General features: G+C 43.9%; 1 protein-coding gene and 1 long non-coding RNA gene across 11 annotated transcripts in view; one reads left to right on the top strand and one right to left on the bottom strand.

Moving 5' to 3' along the window:
- The window catches only part of RABGAP1L (RAB GTPase activating protein 1 like), a 245,133-nt gene that overhangs the window by 222,391 nt on the left and 8,129 nt on the right, over positions 1-14,613 (top strand). For all 10 annotated transcript variants that reach the window (XM_039380098.1, XM_039380095.1, XM_039380097.1 and 7 more), the window contains 3 exons: positions 4,354-4,446; positions 11,323-11,433; positions 13,717-13,821. In XM_039380098.1, coding sequence (XP_039236032.1) covers positions 4,354-4,446; positions 11,323-11,433; positions 13,717-13,821 — 309 coding nt within the window. The remainder of the gene's footprint in view (positions 1-4,353; positions 4,447-11,322; positions 11,434-13,716; positions 13,822-14,613) is intronic.
- Positions 156-9,934, bottom strand: LOC120323021. The gene is made up of 3 exons (XR_005563068.1): positions 9,728-9,934; positions 689-837; positions 156-446 (listed from the first exon to the last, which is right to left on the bottom strand). It is a non-coding gene; the product is annotated as an uncharacterized LOC120323021 (long non-coding RNA).

The following is a 14,613-nucleotide window of genomic DNA, read 5'->3' as shown; positions in this document are numbered from 1 at the left end:
GCAAATCCATCACCAGTGAAACAGAAAATTACATCACCTGCTTCAAGGAACAAGAAAGGAAAGCACTGCACACTTTCTTAATTGCTTTTTTCTTTCCTTTTTTTTTTCTTCCACATTGAGGCAAGAACTAGAGAGAAAAAATGTCAAGAGTGGAGAGAACACAGAATATTGGCTTCATTGTTAGTGTGGTGGGACAATGTGTTTTTGAAGTGTTTATGCTGTGCTAGACAGAGAAAAGAAGTGGGAAGCTGGGAAAGAGAGACCCTGCTCAGTCTGGCATTGTGGCGGTGCTGGAAATCAGAAATCAGGTAATAGGATTTCACCGTCTGGATCAGCCTCTAGCTGTCTGCAGTATGTTCCGGAAATCACTTTACAACTCTGCTTCCATGTCCTTGGCTGTCAAATGAACATCATGATAACTGCCTCCTCCGAGCACTGGGGTTGCACTGGAGCAATAAAGCATTTGGGAGGAAGGAGTCAGAGGTGTGTGATTTATGAATCCAGCAGGGTCAGGCTGAACTGCCTAATGAACAGCCAAAGGAATCATGGAGTGAGGGGAAGGGCTCCTGGAGCGGATGCCGATGCTCAGCATGCTGCCCATGCCCAGGGGTGCCCGAGGAGGTGAAGCAAATCTTTCCAGCCTTGTCTGAGCAGAGGTAGCTAAAGACAAAGTATTTTTGTTTCTCACCTCACTGCAGTGAGTCCTTGGAGCGTTCGGTGCCTTGGAGTTTTTCAGAAGGAGTGTTCTGCTTGTTCAGTTCTTCTGCGTGGATGTTTTATTAGGATGCTCTGCATGGCTCTTTCCCCACGTACAAATCGTCGTAACGTGATTTTATGCTTGAAGACAATAAAAATAAAATGAGTCAGTGAGATAAGATATTGAGATAAACAGATGAGCAATATTTATAAACCATAAGAGTCTCCTAAATTTGATAACCATCAGTTTGAGCCAATATACCCCATGGTGCTGAAGAAAGAAAAAAATCAATATTGCAGAAGCTTTTACAGGGAATTTATGAGCACTTTGTTCAGGATCAGTCCATGAAGACAAGCATAGCTAGCACTATGCACTTACTTATGAAAGGGCTTACTGAGAAATCCCTTGTTGAATTCACAAACTGTTCTGGGGAATTAAATTGAGGAATATGGAAATGGGCTTTTAAATATTTTTTTCCATTTATTAGTGTATACTCAGAAGAAGAAAGTGCTGTAATAAATTATCAACCTCCTCTGAGTAATGTGGTTGAATAGACAATAACAGTGAAGCACAGTCCCTGCCAAAGTTCCTAAGCATACCTGTTCCAGTTTCTATCTTATAAGTAGATTAGTATGGGCTGGTTTCTAATAGGAATTCCTCCCCCCAGCCCCTTAAGATAGACTTTCACTGTATTTAGGTACTACTTCCCAATTAAGGTTGTAGCATAAATAGCTGCTAGCATGCATCAGTCACCATATTCTCTCAAGGAGCATGGAAGCTGTTTTGTGTGTCAGACCTGATGCTTACACTTTTCCTGATCTGATCCCGGTTTCAGGTATCATTTACTGTCAGTATTCCTAAGAAAGTGTTGCTGTGCTGTTTGCCTGGAGAGTGTGCCAGGCATGTGGGCCTCCCCTCAGCCCAGGCCAGGGCCATGGGTGGCTCCTGCAAGGGTGAAAGAGGGAGCTGATCCCCCACATAGCCCCAGAGCACCATTTTTATGGTCCTACTCAGGCTGTGAATTAAAAGATAAGAAAATAAAGGAGACCATATAGATAAGAACGGTTGTTGGGATGAATTACCAGGCATTAAGAAATGGTTGTGAGTTGTTTGTGAGTGGAAACAGGTGAAAACAATGGGGAGCAGAGTTAAATGAAGCAGCTGAGGCTTGTTCTCCAGTGCTCATCACACGGTTTGGGATGTGACCTGTTCATATAAATTTATGGTGTTGTTGAGGCAGATTATTGAGTGCCAGATAGACTCCGTGTGAGTTAAATGCTGCCTCATCTTGGAAGAGAATACAAGGTGAAGCCAGAAAAATAAGGCTGCTCTCTGGCAGGGTAAAAAGTTCACATTTAAAAAGGTGCTAGAAGAGCTGCAGGCCACTGGCTGCTGAGTGTGAGCAGTTGTGTCAGTGAGAAGCAGCAGTGACCTCTTGGTGCACAGGCTCAGTTGGTGAGGGGCAGCTGTGGCATAGTGCTGCTTTATGTCCCATTCGCTCTCTTGCTAAGTGATTTACTCACATCATTACTTTTGGCTGTATTTTGTCTGTATCTTCTAGAGTATGGAGAGAAGTAGGATTTTTGTTCACAAGCAATTTAAGCAGATCTGGCAGCTGAAGTGCAAAGGGGGTGCTGCTCCAGGCAGCTGTAAAGATGAGGCTGTTGGAGGGTCACTGGAGGCAGTCCCCACCACCCAGGGCCAGGCTGAGGTGAGCAGCACTGCTCACTGAACCATGGGGGGTAAAGGGTTGTGAGTGTGCAGTTTTTACCTTTGCTTTACATTCTTTCTCCTATTTGCACACAAAAAAATCTGTCTTACATCTCCTATCCCTAAAGACAATGGGATTTACTGAAGCATTCATGTGGCTGCGTGGATGGGAGGCTTGTCTCTCTCCCTCTGTAGTGAGACTTAGTTCTTACATGCACTTTAAAGGTTTCAATGAAAAGCATCAAGAATCAAGAAAATCTTTGATTGAACAGCTCATCTTCTAAGTTACACCTGTGTTGTGCCTTTTGGCACATTGTGCTGCTCCACAATGTCTCCCTTGTATTTCTCTTTATTTCCTGCTGGTTGCATATTGGAGCACAAAACTGCACAGAAGTACCGGAGAACTGGGTTTGGAGGGTGTCCTCAGAACACCCCACCCTGGGAGCCTCGATCTGCTTCTCTGAATGGGAGCCAAGTAACCCTGGTGGAAGGAGGGGATGGCTCAGGCTTCAGATATGTGATGGGTTCGCTTCATTTAGAACACTCCTGTGAAATGATTCCTTATCCCTGACTATTAAAGTAGCCTCAACAGTTCCAGGTTGCAGCTGAGACAAAACTGGCTGGGGTTGAGTTGGGAGTGTTGTTCAGCTGAAATGTATAAAAGCATCTCTGATTTGGTAATTTTCACTGCATGGTGTTTTGAACTATGAAGTGGAATTTTCTTGTATGTTTGCCCAAAGTGCTTCATGTTTTTATCTCTGCCCTCTTCTCTTTGCTTTCAGATTCCATCAGTAATTGTGGGAATCGGTGCTGCTTTAATTAGTGCTCCCTGTGCACTGTGCTTTGCAGATAACAGGTTTCACATTTGCCACCTGTACCTCCCTCTGCAGCAACGCCAAGCACTTGCTTTGGTCCCTCCCTGCCCTGCAGAGCAAGGAGGTATTCCCTTTCCCCAGGAAAGGGAAAAACAACACCAAATCCTATCTCTGTTCATTGGCATTTTTTGCCCTAAGGGAAGGTGACAGTGGCATGTCCTCACACCAGGAGGCAGCTAAACACAATCAATACAGGCAAGAGGAATAGATAACTGCGTAACAGATCCAGGGAAAGCCTGTGCTCACAGTCCTGGTGGTACATGGCATTAGGGATCTCTCCTGCTGCCAGCAGGTGTTCCAAGTAATGCTGTCAAAGGTCTCCAGGCAGAGATGGGGTTGCTCATAGAGCTCTGCCTACCCAGGTGATGTGAAAGCAGAGGATCCCCATGCCCTGCTTAAAAGAACACAGGTTTCTCTCTGTGCCATGCTTGAAGTGGAAGTGGTGTTTTCCCAGGACGAACTAGCCTGGGATTTGACCTTTCTGCATGGCTGTTCACTGAATTTGTTTGTGGTTTCTCTGCACTGCAGTGTCTCCACCTGTGCCTAGGAGGGCTCTGATGCCAGACCAGGGCATTGGTCACAGGCTGTAATTAGACATTAATACTCTCCAGCAATAAAAACCATTACTCTGATCTCCCCCAGGGAATTGTCCTGTCCTTTTGTATGAGCGCTCCTTTATTCTTCTCTCACTTGTAACAGTTGTCTTGCTAAGGCATTGTTTTGGTGAATCATACATATCGAAGTGTGTTTTCTTCTTCCTTGTTGTTCATGCTCTTTTTTTTTTTCTTGTTACTCTTCTTAAAATGTCTGTACTTTGCTCTTGTTTCCCTTTAAATGTTTGAATAATCAGCAGCAGTGGGCACAGAAAGATTTCTGTCGATGTGAGCTGTACTGGTAAGTGTTTGACACGGTTTGCTGAGTAGGGAAGGGAGGGGGCAGTGGGGAGAGACTTTTATTCAGCAGCAGCTTTCCATCACTTCCTCAGTTTCCTGTTTGCAAGGAGAGCTTTCAGACAGCCTTTCCGGTGTTCCTCTAATCTCTAAATGCATGTTTCCCAAATCTATTCCACAGGTGCCAACGAAAAAGCTGAAGAAATATGAGAGAGAGTACCAAACCATGCGAGAGAGTCAGCTGCAGCAGGAAGATCCTATGGACAGATATAAGGTAGGAGATGCTATACAGGAACCTGTTCCACTGGCAGATCCCATGGGAGTGACCCAGTTCCAGCGGCTAAGCAGAGGTGTGTGTACCACACTCACCTCCCTGGGATGTGCTGGTGCAGACCTTAGGGAAGTGCAGTGCCAGGTGAAACTCAGCCCCTTTCTTGAACAGGCACTTTAAACACTTGAACTTAGTAGTTCTTTCCCAGGAATATTTCAATCACAATTTGTAACTCTCAAGACATCTGCAAGTAGCCACATATAATATTTTTCTTCTTTCAGTTTATATGTTTGTAGGTAACTCTCCTGCTGTTGCACTTTTATGGGAGATCTTCATGAGCCGCAGAAACAAAGGGGGATTCTCAGCTACAGACACAGAAAGGAGAAAATACACGTTGTTCTAGCGCAAGCTATGTGCAGTGGTATCCTCAGAGACTTTGGAAGATGAACTCTTCCTTGGCTGATATGATCCTTGTTGTTCATTCCTGTTTATACCAAGTGTTAGTAGTTTTTTGTTAAGATAATGCCTGGTACGGTGGGACCTGGGGGTCCCTGGCACTGCTGCAATAGAATTAGCAGTGATGGATATCCTGCTTTAGGGCAGCAGAGAAATAAAGGTTCAGCTGGTAATAATGATAGCTCAGTAGTTCACCAGAAGAGAATACTTTTTAATTTTGGATTAGCTTTGCTTATCTCGCCAGTGAATTTGCTCTCATTGTCACAGCTGCGCTCCTTTGCTGTAGGTTCTGTGTGCTGGAGGCTCTGTTCCTGGGCACAGAGTTCACTGAGTGTTTGGGATCACCCTAGTTCGAACAATTCAGGTTTCTCCAGGTGAAGCTGCCAGAGATGAAGCACTTTATTGCCCACTGCCCAGGATGCCTGGGAACTGACAGTGCTGTACTGTTTGCCTGCTGTTCCTCACTGTGCCTTAGTATGTTCAGTGACGTTGCAGTTGGTACAGAGCCTGCCAGGAGTGTGGAGTGGTGAATAATCTTATTCCAGTGGTCTGAATGTAAGGAAAGTGCACCGTTTTCAGAAAACCAAAGTATGGAAATCTGTAGTGAGAGACTGTGCCTTAATTCATAAATGTGGCAAGGTAGACTTACAGGTACAGAGAAAGTCAAACTCACTCCTTTTTTAAAAAGCATTTATCTGTGAAAAATTATATTTTAAGTGTAGTTTTTATGCTGTCAAAGAGTGTAGATTTCATTGTTTGTGAGACTTGGGACTGCTGAAGCAGTCAAGAACCTATAGCAAGTATGACCTATTTAGGAAAAAACACAACTTGCTGCTGATAAACTTATAAGTTTTTTTTCGGTGGTTCACTTATAGTACTGTGGAATTAAAATAATGCTTAGAAAACAAATAAGGTTCTTTAAAGCTCTGTGAAAGCATATTAACTAGTTAATCATGGGCGATGGATGGTGAAGAACATTATCCCAAGCTGCAAAAGAGGATATAGAAAGCGACTCTTGGGCCACTGTTGATGTGAGTCTCTGTCACAGTCAAGATCACAGCCCAGGGTTTTGGCTTGCGCTTCTGAAACTCAACGTGGATTTTTTTATTAAGCTGGATTGGGTCTGATCCTCTTAGCAATGCTGTGATTAGAGAATCCCCATAACTGGTTAGATGAGTTCAAAGTTCAGACACATTCTTCAGTTGATGGGTGCCATGGAAAAATGCTTATAAGTGTTCTTTGTTCCTTGTCTTGCTTGTTAAGATTTTATTCCTGTGTCAAGCGGAGGTTGGTAGGAATTGACATTTCAGGAGCGTTTCTGAAGGTCATCAAGAAACACCTCACAGGCAGCAGGTGGAGAGCCAGCCTTGCTTTTCGCTTGTCCTTTCAGTCAGTGCTCTGCGGCCCGGCCCGTGTGGTCGGAGGTGCATTTCAGTGGGGCAGCACCAGGGCTGGGCTTGGTTTGGGAGAGGACAAAAGCCCTGCCTCTGAGCACAGCCCTGCTGTCAGCTCCCTCTGTGTGGGCTGTCCCCACAGCCCTGCAGCCTTGCAAGTTTTACAGTTTCTCTTCCCAGAACAAAACAAAGTTTTGGTTTGCTGCCTGGGAAGAGGATGTTTCATGGATGGGATCACTGGAGTGGAGATCCCTGTGGAATATTCCTCAAGAAAGAAACGAGCTCTCAGACTGTTGATACTTTTTAGCTGTAGTTTTTAGAGTGTTTGTTGTTTGCAGTGTCACAGTTTTTATTGCCAGCAGAGGTTTGTCAGGACTGCAGAGGCACAGGCCCTTGTGAGCTGCAGTGGTGGAGAGGATGTCTGAGTAAGACACCCCCTGTGGCCCTGCCCTGGGAGGAAATGATGGTCTGTGGAGAGAGGGAGATGAGCTGGTTTTGCAGCACTGGGCCCACCAGTAACCAGTCAGGTTTGCTCGACATGTTCAATTCATGTGCTCCCATGAGCTGTTACACACACAAGAGTTCCTGCCCAGCTTGGATTTTACATGTTGATTGTGATTTGATTTACCAAAAGAACAGTATTAAAGAGTACGTTATTTTTGGTGTTTGTTTCCTGATGTATTTACAAGTATTATTTAGGAAGACCATGTGTTTTTATGGACATTTTTTCACTTTATTTTCCATTGCTTTTAACAAATTATCACATTTTTGTCAGATTTTTAAAAGGTGCAAAAGGGAAATATGTTCTAAATTGCTGTTTGTCACTGGATTTCGTGACTTTTGGTTAAAATAAATTACAAATTGCCTACAGAAGCCAGGAAGAAAAGTGAGTTGTATGTAGAGAAAAAGTAGTAATATAGTTTAGATTGAAATTTTTCTAAATATTATGGGGGGGTTCTGTGTTTGAGAACACCTCATGTAACAGGGTTTGGGTTCACTTGATGAGAAATTTCCAGAATTGAGCTTGGGACTTGATTTAAAATAAAGAGAAGAAGGGCTGGAGTTTTGCAAGCAGACCCTGCTGTTCTGTTCTGCCTTTTCCTCTGTGGACCTCGTTGTGCAACAGAGAAGTTGTGTGCCTGAATAAATGTGTAATTTGGACATAATAGCCTTTTGTGTGTTTGAAGTGGAAGCAAAAATTAATACATTGCTCATTTTCATTCAGTCATGGTAACTGAATGTTAACATCATGAGGAAAAACATGATGATTCTTGATGTGTGGGACATTGTCTGTGGTTTCTAACAAACCAAATGTGCTGAGGCAGTTTGGGGGATGCTTCTCCAGAGTCACCAAATGGAAAACACAGCCACCTCCAGGAGCCTCTATGTTGCTTCCCATGGCAGGTTTTCCTGGATGGTTTGTTGTTAAAGCCTTTTGGGTTTCTAGATGGAAGTTCAAAGGGTTTTCCTTCAGAGCTCCTCCACAATCAAGAGCCCTTTCCATTGGGCTTATGAAGAAGCTGATGGGGAGGTATCAGAAGTAAAAAAGGCCTTGACTCTGTGCAAGCCCTGCTCAGCAATAACAAAACCATCTCTATCCCATCAACACTGTTTCCAGCACAAATCCAAACCACAGCCATGCCAGCCACTGTGAAGAAAATTAATTCTACTCCAGCCAAACCCAGCGCAGGGTGTTGCTCAGAAGAAGCAGAATTGCTTAAGGAGGTTGGTGACTCGTTCCACCCCACTTGAATGCAGCTCAGAGAGGATGCATCATCACTACTGTTCTCCTCAGGAATTACTCCTTGGTGCAGGCTGGAAGGGAGCAGAGGGTGGAGTTTCAACCCTTTCAAGTCTTCCTGAGCTGAGCCTTGCTTTCAAGTTGGCCTTCTTCTTTCCATCCAGCGTGTGATGGGAGCTGGAGTATATCCTCTCTAAAACTCAGAACCAAAAACCCACTGAAGAATCAGCAAATTTTTTTTTGTTGTTGTTGGTATTAAAAATTATTTTATATCCTGTTTCAACTGTCTTTACACCAATGGTTGAAAGCAGTGTTTGGTCTGTGACTTTGCAGGAGGTAAGTTTATTTGTGTTTGTGTGTATCAGCGGTGTTTGTCCTTTTTGGAAATGCAGTATCCTCCTTTTAATAGTTAACTCGAGCTCACCAGCCGCCTTTTGTAACCAGAAGGGGGAATTTGGGAAAGAGGGACCTCTTACTTTACGAATTGTAAGAACCGAGCAATGCCGAGGAGAAGGAAATGGTTGTCATAGTCAGTAATTTAGTGGTGTGGAGAGAAGGGCAGGAAGCTGTCTGTTTACACCAGGGACAACTAGCAGGTCTGACTGGTTGGCTGATGCCAGGTTACAAAATGCTGCCCGGGATGTGAGTCCTGCTGTAACGAACCAGCTCCATCTGTTGAACTTCTTGTCATTGCGAGTGTATTTCATAAAACCCTGTAAATATTTCAGAGCCATTGGAAATAGTTTGCTACACATGAAAAGCACTATTTGCTATTTCTGTCTTTACTGTGCCACGTTAGGTTTTATTTAGAGTTAAGCAGACTAAGAGTTTCCTCCTGAGGAAGGAGGCAGTTTTTCACTGCTAGATCTGGGGGGGAGGAGCTGGAAAAGACAAACCATCTCATCGGGTGTTCTGCCCTGGGTGGAAGGAGAGTAAAGGTGGCTCTGTGAGAGGCTCTCAGCTGGACTAAGAGTATGGTGAACAGGCTAAAAACATCTCTTAGCTATTGACCAGATGCCCAAGGTAAGAGATCTTTGCCTTATCCCAATGTGCCATGTACGTTCTCGTTTAAGAGGAGGATAGCGCATTTCCAGCACGGAGCTTGCTTACACACTTGTCTGCCAATGCAAAGCAGGAACTCTCAACTTCACACTGCAGCTTGCTTTGCAGACACTGAAGCTTTTGGCAAAGGCATAGCAGAAATGTTAAAGCCAACTGGGTTATTTTTTGAAAGTCTTGAGAATTTGCTGCTTTCTCCTTCTAAGCAACATCCCTACGGAAAGGTACCGGTGCTGCAGCACCTGGCAGCAATACTGTCCTGATCTGCTCCCAGGTTTTATGTGAAGCCAGGTCTGACAGCTGCCGGCTGGCAGAGCTGTGTCTATAAAAACCAACATTTCTAAGGAGGTCTGAATAAAATACAGGAAAAAAGATGTTTGAGATGATGACGATGATTGACTGCAATTTGGTTTTACACTTTAAAGTTTATATTATCCTTAGAGAAGAATTTTACTTTTAAAAATTCCCTATCCCATACAGGCTACAGTGCAATTAAAATAAGAAAGATCCCCAAAGTTGTGTGTCTTTTAGCAGTGATTATCTTAACTGTGCTAAGATAAAAGCATTTTACTTAGAGTTTCTGTACAAAACAAGTTATTCAAAGTATGATCTTTTGGAAGGGAAACAAACTTACTTTCCTGTACAGGGCAGTGCCTGGTCTAGTTGCACAATAGGGTCACAGTAAGGAGAGAGAATTTGTAGAAGTTCTGCTTCCTGCCACAGAGGAAGTTCCTGCATAGAAGAGACCTCTTTAAGCATCCTCTTAGAGCTCTACTTGTCCTGTTTTTGTTTAAGCCGAGCATGCAAAATCTGCTTGCAACAGAAATGAAAATTGCAGTTTCATGGTGGTAATTTCGGAGAGAAAAAGTATCTAAGCATAGCTGGTAGGCAGGAGGAAGTGAGAACAGGTGAATAATGTGCTTATGCAAGAAATCACATTTTGTAGGAATGTGTTCACTGAACAACGCTTGGAAATGTTTTTGTCTTAAGTGCTGATGTATGCTGACTTTTATTGTTTTGTCTTGGAGAACATAACTTACCTTTCAAGTGAGAAGAGGTCCTTTTTGAAATCTCTGCATGTAGGTTGCTGTTCCTCCACCTACGAGTTTCCATATGAATGTGGTGTTTTTCCTTGAATTTCCATAGTGCACAGATTCCCTTTGCAGCCTGTTTTGGTGTGAAAGATACACAGCCATTTTGTGACTGAAGGCCTGCATAGTTTTTTCCTCTCTTAAAATCCATTTGAGGAGGGCACCTCTGTCTGTCCCACCTGGCTGTGTTGTTCTGAAGATGAGGATTAGTATTTGATGTTGGACCCCTGGGAGTTCACTGACCACAAGCATCTTTTGAATATGGTTCTGTTTCTCAGCTGTAAAACAGTCACTGAGACTGATTTTTAAAACACCTGAATTATTATTCTCATTATTATGAAATATCATTCTCCTGTGCACTTCCCTTCTGTGGTTAGTGCTCCATGGAGTTGTTTCTGCCTGTGTGGAGTGGGCAGGGAGGGCAGTGCAGCGAGGGCCTGGAGTTCTCCATTTGGTGTTCCCCTCATTGCCCACTGGGAGGTCCTGGGCCTGTGCTCAGGGGTGAACTCCCCTCTTCCCCCTAGCACTCTGGCTCAGCAGGTTTCCTGTAAAACACACACTGGTGTCATTGGTATGAGTTACAGAGGAGGGCACAAATGGCAGAGTACAGGATATACGAGCTGTTGGGGCTTCCAAGGCTAAATGCTGTGCTCTGCTGGTTCTGCAAGAGATGGGAAGTTGGCATTATATCATCTACAAAATGGACTATTTTTATGGATCCCTGCAGACAGAATTTTGTAAAGTGGAGCAGGACAGCTTTCTACTTCCGATTGGAAACATTATGAGTAACTCTTAATTGGTCCCTGTTCACTGCTGCTGGGTGGGATTTTATCTGCCTGATTTCTTTAGATGATGAGCAAGCAGAAACCAAGTGCTTTTGTGAAGAGGTCTGTGTTTACTTTTGACAGGGAAACGCTACAATCAGTGTGTCACTTGGTGACACAGACCATTGGGATGTAAGTGAAATAGCTGCATTTGCACTGCTGGCTTAATTCACTGTTGTTTCCCAGAGCAGCAGCCCTGTCTGAATGTGCACTCTCGCCTTCTCAGTGTTTTCCGCACACAGTGCACTCGTTTATTGCTCTTCAATATTGATAAGGATTAACTTCCTTTCCTGGTTGTTCCTTTCTTTCTGCAGAGGGAAAACCGCAGGCTCCAAGAAGCAAGCATGAGGCTGGAGCAGGAGAACGATGACCTCGCCCATGAGCTTGTCACGAGCAAGATTGCCTTACGGAATGACTTGGACCAGGTAATGCTGAACCCAGCTTTGTGCTCCACTGAGAGTATAACACAGCATTAAAAGTGTAATTATTTGTGCCTTTATTTTCCTGACAGCCTCACTCGTAGTTGCAGTCAGCTGGATTTCCACATTCAGTGGTGTCTGGCCAACACTGACTGCACCTCCTCTGCTGGGGTTTGCTTAGAAAATGTAAGCCATAACCTTTAGGCAGATACCACAGAACGAACATTTCCTTGAAAAAGGCATCACGTACTCCTTGAAAGACTAGTTTCAAGGGAAGTTGCTTTGCAAAATGTCTATGTGGATCTGTTTTTCACAGCAGTTTTAGTACAGCCAACAAAGCTCAGAGATAATGATGTGGCAGGGCACCAAAAATTAGAAGGGCTCCTGTGTGTTTGTTGATAACTGCTCTTGTTCCCTGTGAAGACAGGAATGTGGAGGGCAGCAGCATTCAGAGCCCTTTGCCTCAGAGATGGTGTTCAGAGAACTACACATTCAGCCCTCTCTTTCTGAGGTGTTTTATGTGGTATTGATAAATGCTGTAACAGCTGTTGTTAAGGTACTAAATAAAGAGGGCCAAACTCCACCACATCTTGTGATTAGTCCCTTGCTGTGGTACCTTTTATAATGTAAAATCTTTGCCTGCAAGGGCCTCTCAGTTGGATTTCCCACAGGTATTTGGCTTGCTTTATCTAACCTCAGAACTGTAAACATCATTGACCACAGTTGTGCAAGCTGTATTTCTGCTTAGGCAGATCCTGGACAGATAGGCTCTGCTGATTTGGATCCATGGGATTCTAAAATTTTGAGCTGTCTGGGTGAGCACAGAGATGTGCTCTGCATGATGGAGCAGGCAGGCTCGTGTGGAGGCCAAAAGCAATGTGCTGGGGAGCTCTGTCTTCCTGGGAATTCCAGCTGTCCATGCAGCAGCTTTATGTCTGCTGCTGCCCGTGATTGTTTCTCCTCAGGTGTCACAACAAGGCTGCCAAGCACATCCCTGTGCCAGTCCAATTCCTTTCTCTCCTGCACTTTCTCAGTCTGTCTGTAGACAAGAGTGGTTCCATGAAGTTTTCCCACCTCCTGCCTTCATTCCCAGGCACTGCAAGAAAAGCTTTGTGCTACCGCGCTCCTCATCTGCAAGGACGGGACACCAAACACCACTGCAGGTGCTTGGAGAAACTGGAATGCACACATAAAAGGAGGAAGGATTTGCAGTTCCTTTAAAGCATATCAGAAAACGGGTCTTTCATCAAAGATACCCTTGTAATCCCTGAGTTCTTTTGTCTTAAGATGTCAATCTCATCGATTTTCCATTCTTGCACTGCTTGTTTTCCTTTCTCCTATACAGCCTTATACACACTAAGCCATGCAGGGGTCCTCAATCCATCCCTTCAGTTGTGGCCCTGGTGGAGCTGCTTCTGCTGCCCACAATCACCACTAACACCCTCATTAATAATGAACACTGTGGCAGAAAGATAAGCTGATACCACCAGCAGTGGTAGAAAACCAAACTGCAGCCTGTAGACAAGTTCTGTACGGTTACTTGTTGTTTCCAATGCCCTTTTCCCTCTTGGATTTTCAGCAAACTCAGTATTATTTGACCACAACTATTACCTGTCCTGCACCTCATTAATGAACAGGAGTGGTGAGGTGCCCTGTGTATCTCCCAGCTGGGGAGGGCAACACAATATATCCAGACATTGAGAAATACATTTCTCTCCTGGTGATTGGTGAGGACAGTGCTCACAAAAATAAAGCATTCCCAGTATGTGTCACCATAAGCTCGGCCCTTACAAGAAAGGAGAAAATTCCTATTCCCTAGTGCACACACAGTATCAAGTTTCTCCATGTAATACTTATTTGCACTGATAAACAATTTATCCGGTGGTCCTGTTTGTCCTACACTTGTCTTTGCCTGAACACTTTGTAGGGTACAGTGCAGGCACCAAAGTTTTTTACAGTTACCTGTTTTCCCTGCTTACAGATTAAAGAAATGGAATGAGTTATCTGAAGTTACACAGTAGCTAAATCATGCTGCCCTGACTTAGATTAATATTGGTGCCAACAAAAATATTCTGTACATCATTGTTTGCATTAGGACAGAGTATCTGTGCCTATGTGGGCATGGGTAAACACTTGGCCAAAGGGTCCTTTTGCACAGTTTCCCAGTTTCCACAGGGCAGGAAAAGGCAATGCTAGAACCTGAATCTGCAGAATTTCTGAGCTGTACATCCCAGTGTGTTTGTATTGGCACAGATAAGATCTGATTTACACCAGTGTCCCTGATTTTAGGCTGAAGACAAAGCTGATGTTTTGAACAAGGAGCTTCTCCTGACCAAACAAAAGCTGGTGGAGACTGAGGAAGAGAAACGGAAGCAGGAGGAGGAAACTGCTCAGGTAAGGCATTCTCCAGCTTTCCCCATTTAGCTAGGAGATGCAAGCAGAAGGATATGCAGAAAAGTGGATGTGTTGCAATTGCAGAAGGGATTTTGTCTTCAAAATGCGGTTGCAATTTAAAGTTTGTAATGCCAGGGTAATTTTTTTGTTCAATGTTTTCCTTTACTTGAGCTCTGAATATTTAGTTTTCCATAGCTTATCGTCTTCCCAGTATTTAACAGTCATTGTCACTGGCAGTGAGCAGTTGCAGTTAAGGAGATCAGACCTCTTTTAATTATCTAAATGAGGAGCTAGAGGAGCTGTTGCCTGTTGTCTGTTCTGGATTCAGGTGCTGGATTGCTGAAATAAAGTGTTCCTGCCTGAAGCTGGAACCAACAGCAGAACAGGGATAAGGGCTGGGAGAATTTTGCTGACTAGACCTGGCCTCATACTCATTTGCAAAATATTCGGTCTTAGTTTTGTAATCCTCTCTAGCTTAACGTGTACGTTTCAAAAGTGATACCCTGACTTTTATTTTTGCCATTTTATGTTCTGTGGACCATAATGTACCACCATTTAACACAGAGAAAGGGAATTAAGCTGCAGGAGAATTCTCTAAGCAGAGATAAAGGGTCACAGTATAGACTTTTTGGTTATCACTGATACAGTAAGGATTTTTATACTGAGTAAATCCGATGCTGGAATTTGGTGAGCAGTAGTTTAGAGCTGCTGTAAACACAGTAAGACACAGAGAGAACAGTCTGATGATGCATATTGAGAACTTCTGTGAGTGTACTAGGTAACTTCTCTCCT

Source organism: Pipra filicauda, unplaced genomic scaffold (assembly GCF_003945595.2).
Source record: "Pipra filicauda isolate LSUMZ 115617 unplaced genomic scaffold, ASM394559v2 scaffold185_size1782982_pilon, whole genome shotgun sequence".
NCBI classification, from domain to species: Eukaryota; Metazoa; Chordata; class Aves; order Passeriformes; family Pipridae; genus Pipra; species Pipra filicauda.
This window is presented reverse-complemented; position numbering and strand designations above follow the sequence as displayed.